The sequence below is a fragment of the Bos indicus x Bos taurus genome, chromosome 8, assembly GCF_003369695.1.
Source record: "Bos indicus x Bos taurus breed Angus x Brahman F1 hybrid chromosome 8, Bos_hybrid_MaternalHap_v2.0, whole genome shotgun sequence".
NCBI lineage: Eukaryota > Metazoa > Chordata > Mammalia > Artiodactyla > Bovidae > Bos > Bos indicus x Bos taurus.
In genome coordinates, this window is record NC_040083.1 from 50,712,601 (window position 1) to 50,735,468 (window position 22,868).

At 41.8% G+C, this 22,868-nt stretch overlaps 1 protein-coding gene, 1 non-coding gene and 1 pseudogene across 4 annotated transcripts in view; 2 read left to right on the forward strand and 1 right to left on the reverse strand.

Moving 5' to 3' along the window:
• Positions 1-22,868, reverse strand: part of TRPM6 (transient receptor potential cation channel subfamily M member 6) — a 165,224-nt gene that overhangs the window by 106,829 nt on the left and 35,527 nt on the right. The window contains exon 1 of one of the 3 annotated variants that reach the window (XM_027549477.1): positions 15,263-16,331. The exons of 1 other annotated variant lie outside the window; for it this stretch is intronic. In XM_027549477.1, the coding sequence (XP_027405278.1) occupies positions 15,263-15,280 (18 nt within the window). In that variant the 5' untranslated portion in view covers positions 15,281-16,331. Of the gene's footprint in view, positions 1-15,262; positions 16,332-22,868 lie in introns of those variants that run through there. One more of the 3 variants, XM_027549476.1, reaches the window with a different exon arrangement.
• LOC113897965 lies at positions 10,423-10,502 on the forward strand. The gene has a single exon (XR_003512477.1). It is a non-coding gene; the product is annotated as a small nucleolar RNA U2-19 (small nucleolar RNA).
• Positions 10,630-10,687, forward strand: LOC113897964 (annotated as a pseudogene).

Sequence of the window (22,868 nt, forward strand, 5' to 3'; positions counted from 1 at the left end):
AATACAGCTACCAATATTTACATATTAGAAATTAAAACTGGGACTTTTTAAAGTATTTCCCCATCAATTCATTTAAAAAATCAATAATTATAATCAACCTAACACATGTTAAAATAAATATTTCTCATGAAAAGTATTTTTTAAAAGGTTTATGAGAAAAGCATTGCATTTTTGTCTGGCTTACCATTGTATTTTTGTCTGGCTTTAAACAGCAGGATTCTTATATCTGCTTCTGCATTTAGTCTTTTACAAAGTGGTTTTGGTTGACGTACATAAAAAGAATTGACCCAACAGGGACATGGAGTTGGAAAAAGGAAATAGTATTTTAATAAACATTTTCGATATCATGGATTTGTCATGTAACGTCTGGAAAACTCCACTGTATGCTTATGATAGAATGAGTGGAAAAGGGAAACAATGTACCAGTATAAAAATAATTTTGACTTTGAGGAACTTTGAAAGGGTCTCAAAGATCCTGAGGAATCCCCAGGGGTACCACACATGAAAGATCACTTTCTAAAAGTGACCACATATAGGCACTAGGGTTCAGTGTGAATGAGAGGCAGGATCTGCTGCTTCCTGGCTGGTCTCAGGTCCGATGCACATCTTAGTCTGCACATCTCATCTCAGTGAGTGCACTGCAGTATTTCAACATCACCTATTTAATCTGGTGTTCAACTGAAGAAAACTCCCACATAGAGAAAAAAGCAGTTAGAGATCAAATCTTCACATACTTCTCTTTCTGAGCAACGCAGGAGATTTTTGAACGATACATTTGACTGCATTTATTTTTACCTTTACATCTGACTTTAGTACCTACCACATGGTTCCTCCCAAAGACATCACTGAAGCATGGTAAGGGATAAGCCCTCCAGAACTCAGACAGTATATGTTCTGTCAGTCTACCTGCTCTTCCATTGATACTTATAAGAATAATAGCTTTATTCATTCATTCATTCAAAATACTTTGGTGGGCATATTATATAATTCTAATAAAAATAATAAATAAAATTGGGTCCCAGAGACTAACACCAAAAGAGAAGAACCTATGTTTACTGATAGATATTAATACCAAATATGGCACAAGAGCAGGCTGTGGGACTCCTTAGAAGTAGAAATCCCTGCTGTCTGCCAGTATTTGGGGGAGGCTTCAAGGAGAACACAAAACTTAAAAAAGTCCTTGAAAGATGTCAAAGATTTTTTTTCCCCTGCACATCATGTAGGATCTTAAATTCCTCAACTAGGGATCAAACTTACATGCCTTGAATTGGAAGCTTGGAGTCTTAACCATGGAACTTCCAGGGAAGCCCCCAAAAGATGACAAAGGTTTTGAAAGGTGACTGATGAAGTTCAATGGTGGTTAGAAATGTAGAGTCTTAGGCCTGGAGAAGAATTCAGAAGACACCAATGCTAAGGTACAACAAAAGCCACAAAGTCACTGGGGAGGAGAAAAGAGAGAAGATAAAAGAGCCAGGAATCTTGGGGAACACTAAGCATAGGGTAGAGAATAAAGTTCAGGGAATAAAAACCAGAGCGTTATTAATCGGGATGACATGATACCTGAAGTTGAGAAGGGAGAAAATTTTTCTCTCTAAAGTTTGTATTATTACAAAAGTAGGTACTTTCAAAGAAATACTGAGAAGTGTTTAATCATGAAAAGAAAGTAAGAAGGACAATTTTTGTTGTCCATGACAAATACACAGATTGAGAGAAAATCAGGAAGTAGATTGTAAAACAGAGAAGGAAGCTAGTGTAAGATATCCTTGGAAGAAAGAAATAAAACAGCCACTAGATCAACAATATAAAGCAAAGTCAATGCTTATGTAGACTTTCATATATGTCAAGTGAAGTGAAGTGAAGTGAAGTGAAGTCGCTCAGTCATGTCCGACTCTGCGACCCGATGGCCTGTAGCCCACCAGGCTCCTTGGTCCATGGGATTTTCCAGGCATGAATACTGGAGTGGGTTGCCATTTCTTTCTCCAGGGGATCTTCCCAACCCAGGGATCGAACCCAGGTCTCCCACATTGTAGGCAGACGCTTTACCGTCTGAGCTACCAGGGAAGCCCTCATATATGTCAAGGGCTGTGCTAAATGCTTTAAATACTATTCACAACTGTGAGACAGATACAATTACCACCTCTACAGAATGGAGCAGGTTCTATGGAATACAAGCACTAGCATTCTTTTGCACTGTGTTTAATAAACAAAGTTGAGAGGTTGACTTTATATTAAGAAAGTTGGAACCATGTATGTAGATAAAAGAGTGAAGATGGAAGAGAGAATAAAAATGACTTTAGAGACTTTGGGGGTGAGGAGCAGGAAACAAAATAATATGAATAGCCAAGGAGGAAGACTCAGCCTTGAGGAAAATGCTGCTTCTTGTGACAGAGGCAAGCAGTTGAGTGGCAAACTTTCCCTTCTTGGTAATTCTGCTCCAGACCCTCTTATCTATGCTCTTCAGAATATGCTCTATGCTCTCCACATCTCCATTTAGCTGCGATGCCTGCAAATCTCAGCATTCTCCTTTGTTCATCTTAACCAGACAGAAAGGCAGGTGATACACATGTGGAATCACAGTGCCTCTTTTCATTACTAGCTCTTTACAATACAACATCAGCATAGTACAGTATCTTTTCTGTGAACCACAAAGCATAGGAAATGCTCTCTCAGTAGAGGATCCAACAAATTTAAAATAGATGCGGGGGGACTTCCCTGGCAGTCCAGTGGTTAAGACTCCACTCTTGCAGTGCAGGGAGCGTGGATTTGATTCCTGGTCAGGGAACTAAGATCCCACATGCCATGAAGCACAGCCAAAAAAGAAGAAAGAAAGAAAGATGGGGAACACCAAGAGTATCTCACTGTTCACCCTATGGAGAAACTATCATATGACTTTCCAGGAATGTCCCTAATACACTAACCGAAAAAAAATGTGTGCCCAGATGACTAGACTGTGTGACGTGTAATTGGAGACTTCAGACAAGTGGACAAGTCAGAGCAAGGTATAATGAAAGGAAAGGAAGTGGAGAGCAAGCGTAAGGTAAATGTGTTTCCTTCTCTAGTCTGTAAGAAATCTCTATCAGAAAACTGGATAAATCCTGTTCTTCCTGGGCAATTCACCCCAGGGGTTGTTAAAATAATCTCCAACCATCCAGCTATCCAGCTGTCCATTTTCCTCAGCATTTCTTTAGCTACACTTAGAAATAGGTACTCTACTTACATTTTTTAAAATTAATTACAATCACTTTAGGTAAACATTTTACAACTGTGTGCATAATTGCTACTTAGCCAAAAACAAAACAAACAGATTTGCTGTAATGTTACAGTAGCAGGCAGTAGATAGCTCAGGTGGTAAAGAATCCACCTGCAATGCAGGAGACCTGAGTTCAACCCCCTGGGTTGGGAAGATCCCCTGGAGGAGGAAATGGCAAGCCACTGCAGTGTTCTAGCCTGGGAAATCCCATGGACAGGGGAGCTTGGTGCGCCACAGTGCATGGGGTCGCCAAGATTAGGACGTGACTTACCAACTAAACCACCACAACCACCACCGTAATGTTATAATTGTTAAAATTATAACATTAGTTATAGTTCTTGGATTGCTCTTAGTTCTTGGACTCTAAGTCTCCACTCTTTCATGGAACATGTTAGCCAGGCCCCAGTAACTTTTTTTTTAATAAGTAATTTTGAAAATGGTGTAAATGTCACCAGTACAACCGATAAGAAAGGAGAAAATCTTTTCTGCTCATATAAGCAGTTGGAAAATGTTTTCTGCTCATATGACTCTCCAGAAAGAATAAACTATCCATTGTTCCCCTAATTATATTTAATCAAGGATCGCCTGTGAGGATATCACACACTTGTTTCCACAGGATGCAATTTTGGTATATTCTTTTCCAAGAGACTTCCACCCATTATCAACTAAGAATATTACCTCCCCTAAATCTTTCATCTTAATGCAAGATTTTTACATTTATCTTTAGGATTTTTTAACTTAGTTTTTAAAGTCTTTGAAATGTTTAACTTAAAAGATAGAAATTGTTAAGATTTTTATCTGAATTTAAGCTGAAAGATTTAGGGTAGGGTACAAATCAGATTGGTTGTTTGTTTCTTTTTCTCAGAAAAAAATTACATCCAGAACAAATAATTCCCCTAAAATTCAAAGAGGAAAAAGATGTTTTAATGGAATGAGGTTGGACCAGGAAGTTGAGAATCAGAAGTCTGTCAGGGGTACCAAGAATTCTGTGAGCAACAGAGGTTGGCAGATATGAAATATCATTTGCTAGGAAAAAAGTTCCCAACTTCTCTTTCTGGTTGTTATTTGATTTTCAAAGTTCCCAAATTGTTGTTTAGAGACTGACTGTACTTTCAATGCACTTCAGGAAGGAAAGGGAACACAGTTATTGCACAATGCCTTTTTCTAAGTCATTGAAAGCCAAACTACGCAACAAGTTTTCATTTCCACTGGGTACTGATTATTAAGACATTTCTTCTATATCTAATTTCTTCTGCTAATTTAAGATGAGAAAAAATATATTCTATTCATAAGGAAGAGACCTTGAAATGACCTAAAAAGACAATTCTAAAAAAGTGATTAAACAAAAGAAAAGCAACTTTCTTCTTTAAAGAAGGTATCACTCAAATGATCACATATTTTGTGATTGTATTAAAAAGAAGAATGTTCTACCTTAGTCACTTCTAGCTACAAGCTGAGGAAGACTCTCTTTCCTAACCAAACTTGGGTCAGGCTCTTTCTGACTTGAGTCCTCTTTCTAACTAGGCCCCAAACTTGGGCTCTCTCATTAGCTCACTTAGTCAATTTTTAGAATCCAGCTGAGTTAATTTAGCAAAAATCCCCCATGCTTGGTATCTGATCACTCTACTCTGGCCCACCTTCAGCAAGACTCCGGTTGAATGGTCTAAGAAGAATCCCCTAGCCTTGATGTTTCCTCTTAACCCTTTCCATTCACTGATGGTATCCTGCTCCTTGCCCATAAATCTCCACTTCCCTTGTATTTGGAGTTAAGCCCTATCTCTCCTGCCTCCTGAAAACTCCCATTGCAATCATTTTTTCTTCACTGGTCTTCCTTGTTCTTTTTAACAAATGTCATGAAAAATTTTTCTTTAACAAAGCCCATGCACCATACATACACACACAGACACACACACACGCACACACAAATCACTGTCTGTGGGTTAGAAAACAACACTGACAACATATTGGGATTCCAGTAATTCTTAGAAACTCTCTCCTGGGCTGACATTTACAGAGCTTGTCCCTTCAGTTAAACTGAAATGAAGGACTCTGACATCAAGGAGACCCCACAGAGAAGGACTTCAGATGTCTCCTTATGGGTAACTGGTTTCTATTCCTTCATCTACCACTCTGCTTTTCACACTCAGTATTTGCTAAACCCAAACACCAGCCAGCAAGATGCACTTTCCAGCTGAAATATCTCCACTAAAAGAGCTGCTTCTCAAAATGTGATTTCTCTTGGAAATAGTGGCTATTCTTGCAAGTAGTGGCTATTAGCAGCTCAAGAGACCAAAACATGAGCCTGAGAGGCTTGCCTCTTTATCTCATCCAAGAACAAAGATCCAATCTGTAAAGTCTTCTGCCAAGTCACTTACTCCCTCCTAGTCTGTCTTTCTTAACACTGTCCCAGGGAATTCCTTGGCATTCCAGTGGTTAAGACTCCACACTGTCACTGCTATGTCCTGCGTTCAATCCCTGGTCAGGGAACTACGATCCCACAAGCTGTGTGGTGTAGCAAAAAAAGAAAAGACTGCCCTAAAGACTCTAGCTAATACTATAAAGAGTTTAAATCTTAAGACTTTGGACTTTCTTTGTTTTAATCCAGCAAGATCTACTCAGTTGACCTGATCACAGAACAATACTGACTACTTGGAATCTGAGTTTCTCTAGGCCAGATAAGGACAAAAATTGGGGGGTTTGGTTTTTATTTGTTTGTTTTAAATCACTTTAAATAGACACTAACAGAGGTGACAAAGTTCAGTCAGGATTAACTGATCCAGGCCAAGGATCTGTAAAGTACCCTCTGGACTGAAATCCTTCTGGGAGGAAAATTCTCTTTCCTAAGATAACAAGATTCAGTTTATAGGAAAAAAAAAAAAAAAAACCCTTAGCTCTTTAAAATATCAACAGAGGATATCTATCTCCTCCAGGAAGAAGAAAGGTGTTCTCATATTCAAAGGCCAACCTGCTCCACCATAACCTGTGCTGTTCTACATTGCTGTTGTTTGGTCTGTAAGTCATGTAACTTTGGTCTGTAACTCCTTTATGGCTCCATGGACTACAGGCTGCCCTCCAGGTTCCTCTGGGAACTCCTCCCAAGTTTCCCAGGCAAGAATACTAGAGAGGGTTGCCATTTCCTTCTCCAGAGGATCTTCCCAACACAGGGATAGAACCCGGGTCTCCTGCATTGGCAGATGAATTCTTTACCACTGAACCACCTGGGAAGCCCATTCTGTTCTATATGCTTATGTGCTAAGTCGCTTCAGTCATGTCCCACTCTTGCGACACTATGGACTGTAGCCCACCAGACTCCTCTGTCCACGGGATTTCCCAGGCAAGAATATGGGAGTGGGTTGCCATTTCCTCCTCCCAGGAATTTTCCCAACCCAGGGATTGAACCTGAGTCTCTATGGTTTCCTGCATTGCCACACAGGTTCTTTGCAACTAATGCCACCTGGAAAGCCCTAAGATAATATAAATAGCAGGTATCTTACTTGGGTTACTGTAACAGAATACCATAGGCTGGATAGCTCACACTACAAATATTTATTTCTCAACATTCTACAGGCTGGAAGTCCAAGATCATGGTGCCCTCATGGTTGGGTTCTGGTGGGAACCCTCTTCTTATTTACAATAGCCACCTGCTTACTATAATTTCACATGGCAGAGAAAGCATTCAATTGTGTCTCTTCTTGTAAGAGCACTAATCCCATTCATGAGAGCTCCACTCTGAAGACCTAATTATTTCCCAAAAGTTTCACCTCCAAATACTATCACATTGTAGATTGGAGCTTCAATATATGGACTTTGGGGGGACACAAACATTTAGTCCACAGCGGCAAGTTAACAATTTCTTCAGCACTCTCTATGCACCCACTTGCACAAGGCAAAGCACTTTGTTTATATTAACTCTGCCCCAGAGCATGTGGGAAGTAGTTGCAGTTATTATCTCCATTTTACAAAAGAGGACACTGAGTCAGAGAGGTTGAGTAATTTAAACAAGAACACAATAGTTCATAAAAATGACACCAGGATTCAAACACAGGCAGTCAGATTCAAGTCCACACCTTTAATGACTTCATTTCACCATCATTTACCCACAGAACTTGCACAAGTATCAATCCCTGAAGCTGAATAGTGATTTGGGGTTTACAAATCACTTTCCTGAAGATCTGATCCTCACACAAATCCCATAAGGTCCTTAGCAGATGTAAGAGTGACATAAAGCACATGAAGTGCCCAGAAAAATCTCTGCTTCATACCCCAACCTCTTTTTTTGGTATCCTTAGACCCAGAGAGAGGTATCAAGAGGGTCATGAAGCCCTAGAAATTGTATAACAACTTTTGCATGGATCTGAATACATGCATTTCTCAAGAGAAAATCTCAAGAGCTCTATTGAAAATAAGTGCTACACAAGGGTCTGAATATGCTGTTCTCCAAAGAAGATATACAACTGACCAGGGAACACAGGAAGATTTTTCACATCATTAATCATTTAAATGCAAATCTAAATCACAGTGAGATACTTCTTCACACCTACTAGGATGGCTATAATCAAAAACTCAGACAATACAAAGTATTGGCAAAGATGGGGAGAAATTGGAACTCTCATAGATTGCTGGTGGGCATGGAAAGCTGTACAGGCACTGTGGAAAACAGTCCGGAGGTCCCTCAAATGGCTAAACATAGAATTACCATATGATCCCGCTAGTCCATTTCTAAGTATCTACCCAAGAGAAATGAAAACAAATGTCCACACAAAACCCTGTACACAAATGTTCATAGCAGTATAGACCAAAAAAAAGCAAAAACAACAAAATATCCATCAATGGATGAATGGACAAATAAAACATGATATATCCACACAATGAAATTATATTCAGCAATACAAAGAAGTACCGTTACATGCTACAACATGGATGAACCATGAAAATGTTATGTGAAGTGAAAGAAATCAGTCGCAAAGGCATATACATTGTATGAGTCTATTTATATAAAATGCCCAGAATAGGCAAATCCATAGAGAAAGAAAGTACACCAGTGGCTGCCTGTGGCTGATGGAGATGAGGAGGATGAGGAGATGAGGAGATGAGGACCTAAGGAGGATGAGGGATGGTGGGTATGTTCTAAAACTGACTGTGGTGATGGATGCACAACTCTGTGAAGATAAAAAAAATCTCATTAAATTGTATACTTTAAATGTGTGAATTATATGATATGTGAATATATCTCAATAAATCCACTAAAAAATATATTTGCGGAAGTGGCACAGGCAGAAAGGGAGAAAAGCCCAAAAATAAACCCATAAACAATTTGGGTTTAACCATAGTGGAAAACAAAATTCAGACATGTTTCTAACCAAAGGAAGAAATCAGGCCATGAATGTGTTTTGTTCAGCCCATAAGTGTTTTCAAAAATCTTTGAAGCAACTAGAAAAATGTAAAAACCCAGAGGTTTCATGTTCAACAAAAAATCTATACATCCGCATTTTCCTTAACAAGGAACAAAGTTTAAACAAACAAGCAAGCAAAAAACAGAATCTGGTAATACTAGGTTGCATTCTAATTTGGCAATGGTCTGTTAAGGCCAAGGGTGGGCAGTCATTTTTAGACAGAGCTTAAATTGCCCAGTAAGCCTGAGTGCCCAGCAGGTCAGGTTTCCACTGTGAGTTTCTGAGTCACTTATCTATAGCTTTCATCAGATTGTCAAAGGAATCTCTAACTCCAAGCACATTCACAACCTTTAGAAAGAAGCAGCCAGCAAACAGTGGCCATTTGCTTTACAGATAAGAAAACTGACCTAACTTGCCTGAGGCCAGGAGAATGTGCAGTCAGCAGTGAAAACTACTTTTTCTGACTCTTGGTTACTTTCATTACAATTCTGGCCTCCCTGTTGATATTTCTAGAGCATCTACAATTACCATATCCTGTTCTTTTCCGCAGCAAATGAGAGAAATCAGTGAGAAAGGAAAGAACCTTCTAGACATTCCAAAATGGCATATGATTTTCAGGTTCTATGATCTTCTAATCACACAAATTTTGCCTGGACCTAAATTCCTTTGGTTTGTGTGGGCAACCTCAGCCATCCTCCTATCCCACAGCCCAAGGAAGATAAAGAGAATGTTAAACTCTTAGGACGAGGAAATAATCCCAAGAATATGTTTTCTCCAAGGTTACTAGCACTCCTGCTACAAAAAGCACAAATTCCTGACAGATTCCACCCTGGGACAGGTGGTTTGCTGATGTCAAAAATGACTATTTGGGCTTCCCTAGTGGCTCACTCGGAGAAGGCAACGGCACCCCACTCCAGTACTCTTGCCTGGAAAATCCCATGGACGGAGGAGCCTGGTAGGCTGCAGTCCATGGGGTTGCTAAGAGTCGGATACGACTGAGTGACTTCACTTTCACTTTTCACTTTCATGCAAAGGAGAAGGATATGGCAACCCACTCCAGTGTTCTTGCCTGGAGAATCCCAGGGACAGGGGAGCCTGGTGGGCTGCCATCTATGGGGTCGCACAGAGTCAGACACGACTGAATCGACTTAGCAGCAGCAGCAGTGGCTCAGTAGCCTGGTGGGCTACAGTCCATGGGGCCACAAAGAGTTGGACACGACTGAGCAACTAACACTTTCACTTTTTCACATTTAGTGGCTCAGTGGTAAAGAATCTGCCTGCTAATGCAGGAGACACAGGTTCCATCACTGGTCTAGGAACATCCCATATGTCGTGAAGCAATTAAGCCCATGCGCCACAACTATTGAGCCTGTGCTCTAGAACCTGGGAACCAGGACTGCACAGCACATATGCCAAAACTACTGAAGCCCACACACTCTAAAGCCCGTGTTCTGCAACAAGAGAATAGTTCCAGCTCTCTGCAACTAGAGAAAAGCCTGCACAGCAACAAAGACCCAGAATAGCCAAAAATAAATAAATAAATAAAATTAATTTTTTTAATAAAGTACATAATTAAAAAAAAAAAAAGACTATTTACAAGAAGCTCCAAGTCCACAATAGGTAAAGTGAGAAGAGAATGTCACTTGTTTATAGTCACTTACCCCACCAAGCTTTGAGTTTGCCTGGAAAGAAAATTCTATATGATGCCCACACATAGTTTAGGGAGAGGTGGGAGAATAAAGAACAACCCATTCTCAGAGATCTACTCTTACTGAAGAGGATTAATGATGAAAATAGCCAAATCTGAGCATCAGAAGACTTCTTAGTCCACCTGACATATGATCTCAGTAGTACTGAAAAGCAAAAGAATAATTTAAAATAAGGGGTGTGTGTGTGTATAAAGGTGACAGTGAATAACTGAGGATTCACTGATGGATAAGTGAGAGTGGGCTGGGTGTGTGCGTGTATGAAAGGCTGATCAGTTCTGAGCAATGATGACAAGGTTTTACTACAGACCTTTGTAACTACACTTGATCTGAGCTCGGAGAAACAGGAAAAGAAAAAGAAAGAAGAAGAAGAAGAAGAATCCAGTTCACCAGGCTGATCTCTCCAATCAAAACACACAGCATATCTGCAACCCCTGGATACCTGACTCGTATCCAATCTGGGTGGGCTTCAAGATCCAGAGCCAGCAAATAGCACAGGATCATTCCACATCAGGCCAGGGCTGGAAACAAAATGCCAGCTGGGAAACTACAGGAGAACCAGGGCCAGGGAAGGCACCTGTCTATGCCCTGCAAGCAGTAAAAGTCAAAACAGACCAGAAGGCTCTCGCAGAGAGGCACGTGCTTACAAAACCAGGAAAAGAATGAAACTTTTAAGGCAAACAAAATGACCACTTCTCACTTCTCTCAATTGTGTAATTCTGAAATAGTCTCAAAGTTTATCCGTGCCATAAACAACTTAGGGACCTTTTCCCCAGAGATATGGAAATGCCAAAACTCATGGGGAAAAAAATGAAAAATAGCATTGGGCTACCACCAACAAAGGAACATGCTAAAGGTTCTGGTGCCAAGAAGAGTTTCCAGGGAAGTCCACTGTTACCCCAACCCCTGAAAAAAGCCATGATTCCCTGCAAAAGCTGAACCCAGCTGAAAACAGGTTCAATCATGAATTCAAAGTATAGGACAGGGCTACCCTGGTGGCTCAGTGGTAAAGAACTGGCCTGTCAAGGCAGGAGGCACAGTTTCAATCCCTGGTCTGGGAAAATGCCACATGCCATGGAGCAACGGAGCCTAAGCACCACAGCTATTGAACCTGTGCTGTACAGCTTGGGAGCCACAACTGCTGAAGCTCACATGCCCGAGAGCCTGTGCTCCACAACAGAAGAAGCTGCTGCAATGAAAACCTGTGCACCACAACCAGGGAGTAGTCCCCGATGTCTGCAACTAGAGAAAAGCAATGGAGACCCAGCGCTGTGAAAAATAAAATAAAAATTACAAAGTAAAGGACAAATCCCACTACGGAGCTTGTGTGAATTTTTTTTCTTATTTTTTTAAAAATGGTGGTAAAATACACACAATGTAGAATTTACCATCTTAGCCATTTTATAGTCCACAGTTTAGTATTATTAACTGTACTTAAACTTGTGCAACCAAATCCTACGATGTTTTCACCCTGCAAAAATTAAACTTTATTCCCATTACACAACTTCTCATTTCCCAGTCTTCCAGGCCCTAGCAACCATCATTCTACTTTTTCTTTCTGTGCACTGGACTACTTTAGACATCTCATATAAATGGAATCATTCAATATTTGTCTTTTTATGACTAAGCATTGCATCTAGCATATTGTCCTCAAGGTTCATCCATGATGTAGCATGGTACAGGAATTCCTTCCTTTTTAAGGCTGAATAATATTCCATTGTATGTGTACATCACATTTGTTTATCTATTCAGAATATCCATTTCTGTGTCTCAGAGGTATGGTTCTGTTGCACTGGTGGCACACACAGAAGTTATGGAGTCCAATTTGTAATGGTGGTTTTCTACAGAGAAAGACAGACAGACTTGGTTCAATGATGTGTGTACTCCAAGAGAGGAAAAACAAGCTCATTAAAGCTGCTGCTGCTGCTGCTGCTAAGTCTGCACTCAATTCCATCATCTAGAACCATCTCACCATCCCTGTCTACCTCAAAAATAAAGGTTTTGTTAACTGTATATTCCCAGGTTCTGGAACAGGATTTAGCATATAGTTCAGTTTAGTTCAGTCACTCAGTCGTGTCCAATTCTTTGCGACCCCATGAATCGAAGCACACCAGGCCTCCCTGTCCATCACGAACTCCCGGAGTTCACTCAGACTCACGTCCATCGAATCAGTGATGCCATCCAGCCATCTCATCCTCTGTCGTCCCCTTCTCCTCCTGCCCCCAATCCCTCCCAGCATCAGAGTCTTTTTCAATGAATCAACAATTCTCATGAGGTGGCCAAAATACTGGAGTTTCAGCTTTAGCATCATTCTTTCCAAAGAAATCCCAGGGCTGATCTCCTTCAGAATGGACTGGTTGGATCTCCTTGCAGTCCAAGGGACTCTCAAGAGTCTTCTCCAACACCACAGTTCAAAAGCATCACTTCTTCAGCGCTCAGTTTTCTTCACAGTCCAACTCTCACATCCATACATGACCACTGGAAAAACCATAGCCTTTTCTAGACGTACCTTTGTTGGCAAAGTAATGTCTCTGCTTTTCAATATGCTATCTAGGTTGGTCATAACTTTCCTTCCAAGGAGTAAGCGTCTTTCAATTTCATGGCTGCAATCACCATCTGCAGTGATTTTGCATATAGTTAACACTCAGTAATTATTTATTGGCTGAGTGAAACTAGAAAAGTAAGTGTTCAGAAAATTTTATATGCTTGATTTTGAGTGATCCAATTCATCTGAATATATTAGCCAGGAAAGCATCTGTTTGTATTGATATGGAAAAATAGTCCAAGAACTACTTTTAAAGGAATCAGGTTGCATATCAATAATCAGTATAATTTCCTTTATGTAAAAACAAATGCACAAATCAAAACAATATATTGTATATAATAATATATAATAATACTGTACCTAATTAATATTTTTCAAATCCAATGGTTTGGTTACTTCTGGGTTTAAGAGAGATGAGGACCAAAGACAGAAAGGAAACTTTCTGTTTGAATTTCTACTTGTAGGGTTTGAATTATTTACCAAAAGAACATATTTTTGTATTATTAGTGAAACTTTGGTAAGAAAAAAAAAATATGGAAGGATCATATGTCACAAGAACACATTGATTCAGGGCCTTCCCTGGTGGTCCCTGGTTAAGATTCACCTTCCAAGTGCAGGGAAGTGTGTGTTCAATCCCTGGTCAGGGAACTAAGTTCCCGCAAGCCTTGCTACCAAAAAATAAAACAGACACAATATTGTAACAAATTCAATAAAGACCTTAAAAATGACCCACATCAAAAAATATATTTTTTTAAAAAAGGAATACATTGATTCAGTTTACTTTACATGTAACCTTTCTCAGAGACCTACTGGAGAATGTGCTCCACCAAAATAATGGGAAATAAGAAAGACAACGACATGGGATACAAGAAACAGGATCCAGCATTAGAGAAACTCAAAGGGAACCTTTGAGATAACTATATTCTGAAGATAGATGGAAGGAAGAGAAAAGATGTTAGTGATAGGTGCAGGAACTTAGAAGAAAGCTAAATACTCATATTCCATTCTGAAAAAACAGTGCATAAATACTAAACCTGAAAAATCAAGGAGTAATACAAGCATTATTTAGACATGAATAAGTACCAACTAGCTAAACAGCGGGGACAGCAATGGCACCCCACTCCAGTAGTCTTGCCTGGGAAATCCCATGGATGGAGGAGCCTGGTAGGCTACAGTCCATGGGGTCACTAAGAGTTGGACACGACTGATGCGACTTAGCAGTAGCAGCAGCTAAAAGAGATGAACATGATTGCTCTTTCTGAAAAGAAAAAAATGACACAAGTTCTGCTGTTTTTGGTAATGAACCTTATGGAATTATTTGTTTCTGAACTACGTGTATATACAACTTCAATCATACTAAGAAGTAAAAAGAGAAAAATCACAACTGAGGCCCACATCAGAAAACCATACCTAACGGGGGAGTAGGGGGTTGCCAGGTGTCAGTCAAGCCAGAATATCCAACACTTTATCAGTCATGGAAGAATCCAAAGCAAATGAAAAACGAAATACCAAAATTTTTATACAGGGAAAAAAGAAATTCCAGAATCCAGTCCCCACTTTGGTAGTTAAAAATGAACCACCTTCTCCCTAGGAACAAATGCTCAAAATCCCGTGCATGGTATCCATATTCTTCGTGTTTTAAACCCCTACCCTGGACTCCAAATCCTAACTATTCTCCTCCCTCAACTTCATTTTCCTCATCTATAAACCGGTGTGGTGGGAGTGGTGGGTGGTGATACTTAGATCTTACAGGATTACTTTCTGGGTGAAATAATAACAATCAAACTTCTGTAATCCAATAAATATTAGGCGTTATTCGAAATGTTATTGCATATATAACATCTCATTTAATGTTCAAATTACAGTCCTCATCCCATTTTCCAGATGAGGAAGCCAAAGTACAGAGGTTCCAGTAACTTGCTCAATATCGTAGCTACTGGTGAAGCGGGATGCGAATTCGGCTGATTTGGCTTTAACAGTCTGTACCAAAAACCAGACTATGCCGAAATGCAAGAATAAAATGTGCACAATAAACCGAACTACTTCACACATGTGTGCCACTCCAGACAAAACAGGTAGGTGATAGCCAGTTCGAGGTTTGGCCGCCTTACAAGAGACTAAGGCACGACCAGGGTCTCCACTCCTGTCCCCAATTCCCCAAGCTCCTTCAAGGCTCCCCAGCAGCCGGGGGCGCCCTCCCTCCCCCCCCCCAACACACACACACACAAAACTTCCCATAGCACTTCGGACGGGAGTCGGGAGGAGCCAGCGCGCTGCTCTCGCTGCGAGCCCCAGTGGTGGGAGGTAGAGGATGGAGCGGAGCCCCGGGAGGGGACTCCGGGAGGGTGTTTGGGGCGGCGGCATTTACCTTGACCTGCACTCTCATCGCTCCGGGACTCCGGGGCGGGCCTCGCGGGGACCTGTAAGGGTGCAGGCAGTGGCCTGGGGACTTCTCCCGCCGCCTCCCGGAGCCGCGACGCCCGGCTTCTCCAGGTCTGCGCCGCCCAGACGTGCCTCTCCGCTCCGAACCGAGACTTCTCTCCTCCCGGGTCCGGCCTCACGCCACGTCCGGTCTCCTCCGCCGCCCGCCCGGAGTGGAACCAGAGAACTGCCTCCTCTCCCGGGACGGGTTCCCCACCGCCCTAAGGCGGACCCCCAGCCCCGTTAGGTTTCCGCTCTGATACCACCTCCACGCTGGCCCCGTTCCAGCTCCCGGAACCTGGGCTGTGGGGCGTGCACTTAAGTGTCCTACGGTAGCGAACCCTCAAATATGATAATCGGCTCCGGGTGGAGACCAGAGGAGTTGAGAGCAGATATTTCGTAAGTCCCATCTATTCTAGATTCTAGTTAAATAACTTGTGGCCGGCCCCACCTACAAAGCACCCAGGGCACTGGGATCAAATCTGGTAAAGTCGCTGAAGACAGCCCCGCCGACTGGCAGCCCGGCTTACCTGTAAGCGCTCCGCCGCGGAAGGAGCGCTCATCCTGGACTTGCAGGCCCCGCTACCAAAGCCTTATCTGAGCTTCTGACTTGTGGAGTCAGATTTGAGCTCCACCTCCACACGCTGCCTTTTACAGCCGTATAGATTTGTCACAATACCTTTTGGCCTCAGTTACCTCCAGTGTAGAAAGGTGATTCCGACCTTACCTGGATCAAGTATAGGGAGGGTCAGATGGGATTTTCATCATCATCACAGATATATCTAATTGTATATTTAATTGTGTTGGTCTTGTTGAGTCAGCATGGTGTTGGGAGGACACGGGGGCGGAGGGGTAACCTAACAAACAGTCTTTTACTATCTGGGAGTTATTGGATGTTAGGTGACCCCTTTGGGCCTGGGATTGTTTGTTTATCTACACAGTGGGAACGATGGTGAATGAATCCCTTTCCTCAGAGGCTGTTCTGAAATCCAGAAGATACAATCAAAAGCTTTGTGATTTCTGTATTTTCGGTGGGTTCCCCTGGTTAGGCAGTCTTTTTAAGGCTGCCATCAGTTACTGTGGGTGAATCCCAGTATGTTGGCAGAGATGAGGCTCACTTATTACAAGTGTAGTTAACAATGGTAGCTATTCATCCTTAACTGACTTCAAATTAGTCCACTCTGAATTTCTGCCCAGTGAGCTCACATTTGCAGACACTTCTTTTTTTCACTCATTTTTTTCTTCTTGTTGGCCACACCAGGTAGCATGCATACACGCTTGCTAAAGTCGCTTCAGCCGTGTGACCCTATGGACTGTAGCCAGCCAGGCTCCTCTGTCCATGGGATTCTCCAGGCAAGAATATTGGAGTGGGTTGCCATGTTTATATGGGATCTTAATTCCCCCACCCAGGGATGAACCTGAACTCCCTGCCATGGAAGAGCAAAGTCTGAACTGCCAGACTGCCAATGGAAGTCCCTTCTCTCATTTCTCAATGTGGTTTTAATTTTTCTTTGTTAGAAAACTTGAACATCTTATTTGCATATTAACATTTTGTTGTTGTTTGTTTTTCTATTAACACATTTACTCTTTTTCTCCTTGACCCAATTCCCTCAAAATTTTAATGTGAGCAGTTAACGGATTCAGGAGCCCCCCTAAGGCATGTAAGCACCTCTTGATTGGTATTTCTCCATACATCTCCTCTGTCAGTCTGTCTCAGCACTAGAGACTCAGTTCAGTTCAGTCACTCAGTCGTGTCCGACTCTTTGCGACCCCATGAATCGCAGCATGCCAGGCCTCCCTGTCCATCACCAACTTCCGGAGTTCACTCAGACTCACGTCCATCGAGTCAGTGATGCCATCCAGCCATCTCATCCTCTGTCATCCCCTTCTCCTCCTGCCCCCAATCCCTCCCAGCATCAGAGTCTTTTCCAATGAGTCAACTCTTTGCATGAGGTGACCAAAGTACTGGAGTTTCAGCTTCAGCATCATTCCTTCCAAAGAAATCCCAGGGCTGATCTCCTTCAGAATGGACTGGTTGGATCTCCTTGCAGTCCAAGGGACTCTCAAGAGTCTTCTCCAACACCACAGTTCAAAAGCATCAATTCTTCGGTGCTCAGCCTTCTTCACAGTCCAACTCTCACATCCATACATGACCACAGGAAAAACCATAGCCTTGACTAGATGAACCTTTGTTGGCAAAGTAATGGGAGCTCTCAAATATCTGCAGACCCCCAAGAAAACTAAACATTTGGAACTCAAGATTCTTAAGAGTGTGCAGTTCAGTTCAGTCTTAACCTCTTTGGTAAATTTACATATCAGGATAGTCATATATTCTTTTCAGACCAAGCCTCAAGGCAGAGTCTAAAATATCAGGACAATTCTAGGGCTTAAAACATCTGATGTGCTAGTATAAGGTGCCATTGGTCTCCAAGTTGTAACAGAAACAACTGAGGCATTTGTTAAAAGTGCAGATTCCCAGGCCTCACCCAGGCCACCTAAACCATCTATATAATTTCTGGGGTGGGGCCCAGAAATCTGTATCTTTCACAGGCACCTCACTCAACTTAAAACTTGTCTTAAAAAAAAAAATCTCCTGGCCACAAGTATACCTTTGCCTAGTGGAGAACAATGAAATTTAAACTTTAGGGTGTTCATTAGTAGTTTAGGGTGGTTTAATTCAAGCCAACAAACATTTCCTGAACACAGACTGCTTGTCAGACATCCTGCTGGGTGCTGGGAAAACAAAGATGAATAAGACATTGTCCAGTCCTCAAGAAGCTTGGGTTTGTAGGGAGGAGGAACAATTAAAAGTGAAACAGTACCTGGGTCACCACTGGTAACACTAATCAACATACACAGCTTTATTTTCTCATTTGTTGTCCTTTCCTAATCCCTTTCTTCCTCGTCCCTTTCTTTTCTCCTTTATTTTCTTCTTTATCAGATCTCTGTTTTTACCCTGAACATTGTAAATGTTTTGTTCCTGATCTAACATGGCTTTAAGGCACTAACTTTTAAAGTCAACCTAGTGATTTAAAAATGAAGGGAAACAGCTGATTTTTCAACAGAGAAAAATGAGTATGACAACACTTTTTTTATATGTAAAATTGTTTTTTGTTTGGTTTTGGCCATGTTGCGCAGCTTGCGAGGTCTTAGTTCTCTGACCAGAGGTTGAACTGGTGTCACAATGACAGCACGGAATTCTAACCACTGGACCACCAGGGAATTCCCTATATGTGAAAATCTTAATGAGTCCCAGTTACTGGGGACTACTAAGGAGTAGGTTCTAACATATGCATTCTTCTCCTAAAGAAAATTTTACAAGCTTGGATTTGGCTCATTTTCCTTAATTTGAATAAATAACTCTCTTTGCACCAAGAAGAAAGATCACCATGAGAAACTCATGCCCAATGAATCATAGTGTATCTCCTGTTCATGGCCTTCACTTTGGGTAGCCACCACTACGTTCCTTTCAGAAGCATAAAAGAAACAAAATAAATGCAGTAGCATTCTGAAGTGGGTAATGGAAATGATGATAAATCTAGAGGGCATTTCACAGTGGGAGAAGTTTAAAGGTATGGGTTAGTAATTTAAATAAAGGCGGGGGCTTCCCAGGTAGTGCCAGTGGTAAAGAGCCCACCTGCCAATGAAGGAGACTCTAGAATATGCTTAGTTGTTCATTTGTGTCCGACTCTTGCAAACCCATAGACTGTACCCTGCCAGGCTCCTCTGTCCATGGGATTCTCCAAGCAAGAATACTGGAATGGGTTGCCATTTTCTTCTCCAGGGGATCTTCCTGACCCAGGAATCAAACCCAGGTCTCCTGCATTGCAGGCAGACTATTTTACTGATTGAGCTATGAGGGAAGACTTTAGAGACACAGGTTCAATCCCTGAGTCAGGAAGATCCCCTGGAGGAGGGCATGGCAACCCACTCCAGTATTCTTGCCAGGAGAATCCTGTGGACAGAGGAACTTGGCGGGCTACAGTCCATAGGGTCACAAAAAGTCAGACACAACTGAAGTACAGTATAGCACATGCTTCCAGTAAGGAAGGATAAAATCCAGACCTCCAGTCCATTCTTGTGTGACTGTTTCTGTTTTCAAACCTTCCCATTCAAACCAAAGGTGCTAAGTTTGAATTTCATCCATTTTATTCTCCTGAACTGAAGTGAAGTCGCTCAGTCGTGTCCGACTCTTTGCAGTCCCGTGGACTGTAGCCCACCAGCCGCCTCTGTCCGTGGGATTCTCCAGGCAAGAATACTGGAGTGGGTTGCCATTTCCTTCTCCAGGGGATCTTCCCGACCCAGGGATCAAACCCAGGTCTCCCGCATTGCAGGCAGATGCTTTCTCCTAAACAGCTGCAAGTCAAATTTCCTTTTGAAAGGTAGCAATATATTTTCTTATGCCTACTGAATAGATGTTTTTCTTATTCAGTGCTTCTGTTGGAGTATGCTCCCAATTTGTTTTTCTGCTATGAAAATGGATCACTTATCCTGTCACATAAACAAAGATTAAAATATTCATGGTTGGCCAGGGGAGAAACAGGAACCCTCAGATACTTTTGGTAAGAGTTTAAAATGAGACCCTTTTGGAAAGCATGTTAGAGATCTGGGGGCTTCCCTGGTGGCTCAGCTGGTAAAAAATTCGCCTCCAATGCAGGAGACCTGGTTTGATCCCTCAGTTGAGAAGATCCCCTGGAGAAGGGAAAGGCTACCCACACTAGTACTCTGACCTGGAGAATTCCATGGACTGTGTAGTCCATGGGGTCTCAAAGAGTCAGACATGACTCAAAGACTATCACTTCACTAGAGAGATTTGGATTCAAGGCATATCTTTTCCATCACAATTTCAGTCTTAGAACTTCATATTTCAGAAACGCACTAAGATTTGTATATAACGATATACACAGTAGCACCCTTTGTAATGAAGAGAGATTGCCAATAATCCAAACAGCCATTAGTGGGTGCTTAGCAATGGCAACCCACTCCAGTACTCTTGCCTGGGAAATCCCATGGACGGAGGAGCCTGGTGGGCTACAGTCCATGGGGTCACGAACAGTTGGACTCAACTGAGCGACTTCACTTTCACTTTTCACTTTCATGCACTGGAGAAGAAAATGGCAACCCACTCCAGTATTGTTGCCTGGAGAATCCCAGGGACCGGAGCCTGGTGGGCTGCCGTCTATGGGGTCGCACAGAGTCGGACACGACTGACGTGACTTAGCAGCAGCAGCAAATAAACTGTGATGTGTCCATACCATAAAATACCATGCACCTTTTAAATGAATGAGTTACCACCCAAGGGCCAACAAGCTCCAGAGCAAGACATACCACACAAATTCTCCAGCAACACAGGAACATAACCCTGAGCCTCAATATACAGGCTGACCAAGGTCACACCAAACCCACTGACATCTCAAAACTTATTACTGGACACTTCATTGCACTCCAGAAAGAAGAAATCCAGCTCCACCCACCAGAACACTGACACAAGCTTCCCTAACCGGAAAACCTTGACAAGCCACCAGTCCAACCGCACCCACAGTGAGGAACCTCCACAATAAAGAGGAACCACCAACTGCCAGAATACAGAAAGGCCATTCCAAACACAGCAATATCAGTTCAGTTCAGTCGCTCAGTCGTGTCCGACTCTTTGAGACCCCATGAATCACAGCACGCCAGGCCTCCCTGTCCATCACCAACTCCCAGAGTTCACTCAAACTCGTGTCCATCAAGTCGGTGATGCCATCCAGCCAACTCATCTTCTGTTGTCCCCTTCTCCTGCCCTCAATCCCTCCCAGCATCACGGTCTTTTCCAATGAGTCAACTCTTCACATGAGGTGGCCAATGTATTGGAGTTTCAGCTTCAGCATCAGTCCTTCCAATGAACACCCAGGACTGATCTCCTTTAGGATGGACTGGTTGGACCTCCTTGCAGTCCAAGGGACTCTCAAGAGTCTTCTCCAACACCACAGTTCAAAAGCAACAATTCTTCAGAGCTCAGCTTTCTTCACAGTCCAACTCTCACATCCATACATGACCACTGGAAAAACCATAGCCTTGAGGCTAGACAGACCTTTGTTGGCAAAGTAATATCTCTGCTTTTCAATATGCTGTCTAGGTTGGTCATAACTTTCCTTCCAAGGAGTAAGCGTCTTTTAATTTATGGCTGCAGTCACCATGTGCAGAGATTTTGGAGCCCCAAAAAATAAAGTCTGACACTGTTTCCCCATCTATGAAGTGATGGGACCAGATGCCATGATCTTAGTTACACAGCAATATAAACAAGATGAAAAGGCAGAGAAATACCCAGCAGGTAAAGGAACAGGATAAATGCCCACCAAACCAAACAAAAGAGGAAAAGATAGGGAATCTGATAAAAGGTTTTCTGATAGGGAATCTGATAAAAGGTTTTCTGATAGGGAATCTGATAAAAGGATTCCTGATAGGGAATCCTGATAAAGAATTCCAAATAATGATAGTGAAAATGATCCAAAATCTTGAAAACAAATTGGAGTTACAGATAAATAGCCTGGAGATAAGGACTGAGAAGATGCAAGAAAGGTTTAACAAGGAGAAGTAAAAAGAGTCAATATATAATGAATAATCAATAAATGAGATCAAAAACACTCTGGAGGGAACCAACAGTAGAATAACAGAGGCAGAAGATAGGATAAGTGAGGTAGAAGATAGAATGGTAGAAATAAATGAATCAGAGAAGAAAAAGAAAAAAGAATTAAAAGAAATGAGGACAACCTCAGAGACCTCTGGGACATGTTAAGTGCCCCAACATTTGAATCATAGGAGTCCCAGAAGAAGAAGACAAAAAGAAAGACCATGAGAAAATACTTGAGGAGATAATAGTTGAAAACTTCCCTAAAATGGGGAAGGAAATAATCACCCAAGTCCAAGAAACCCAGAGAGTCCCAAACAGGATAAACCCAAGGTGAAACACCCCAAGACATGTATTAATCAAGTTAACAAAGATCAAACACAAAAAACAAATATTAAAAGCAGCAAGGGAAAAACAACACATAACACACAAGGGGATTCCCATAAGGATAACAACTGATCTTTCAATATAAATTCTTCAGGCCAGGAGGGAATGGCAGGACATACTTAAAGTGATGAAAGAAAATAACCTACAGCCCAGATAACTGTTCCCAGCAAGGATCTCTTTCAAATATGAAGGAGATATCAAAAGCTTTACAGACAAGCAAAAGCTGAGAGAATTCAGCACCACCAAACCAGCTCTCCAACAAATGCTAAAGGATCCTCTCTAGATAGGAAACACAGAAAGGGTGTATAAACTAGAACACAAAACAATAAAGTAAATGGTAATGGGATCATACTTATCAATAATTACCTTAAATGTAAATGGGTTGAATGCCCCAACCAAAAGACAAAGACTGGCTGAATGGATACAAAAACAAGACCCCTATATATGTTGTCTACAAAAGACCCAACTCAAAACAAGGGACACATATTCCATGCAAATAGGGACCAAAAGAAAGCAGGAGTAGCAATACTCATATCAGATAAAATAGACTTTAAAA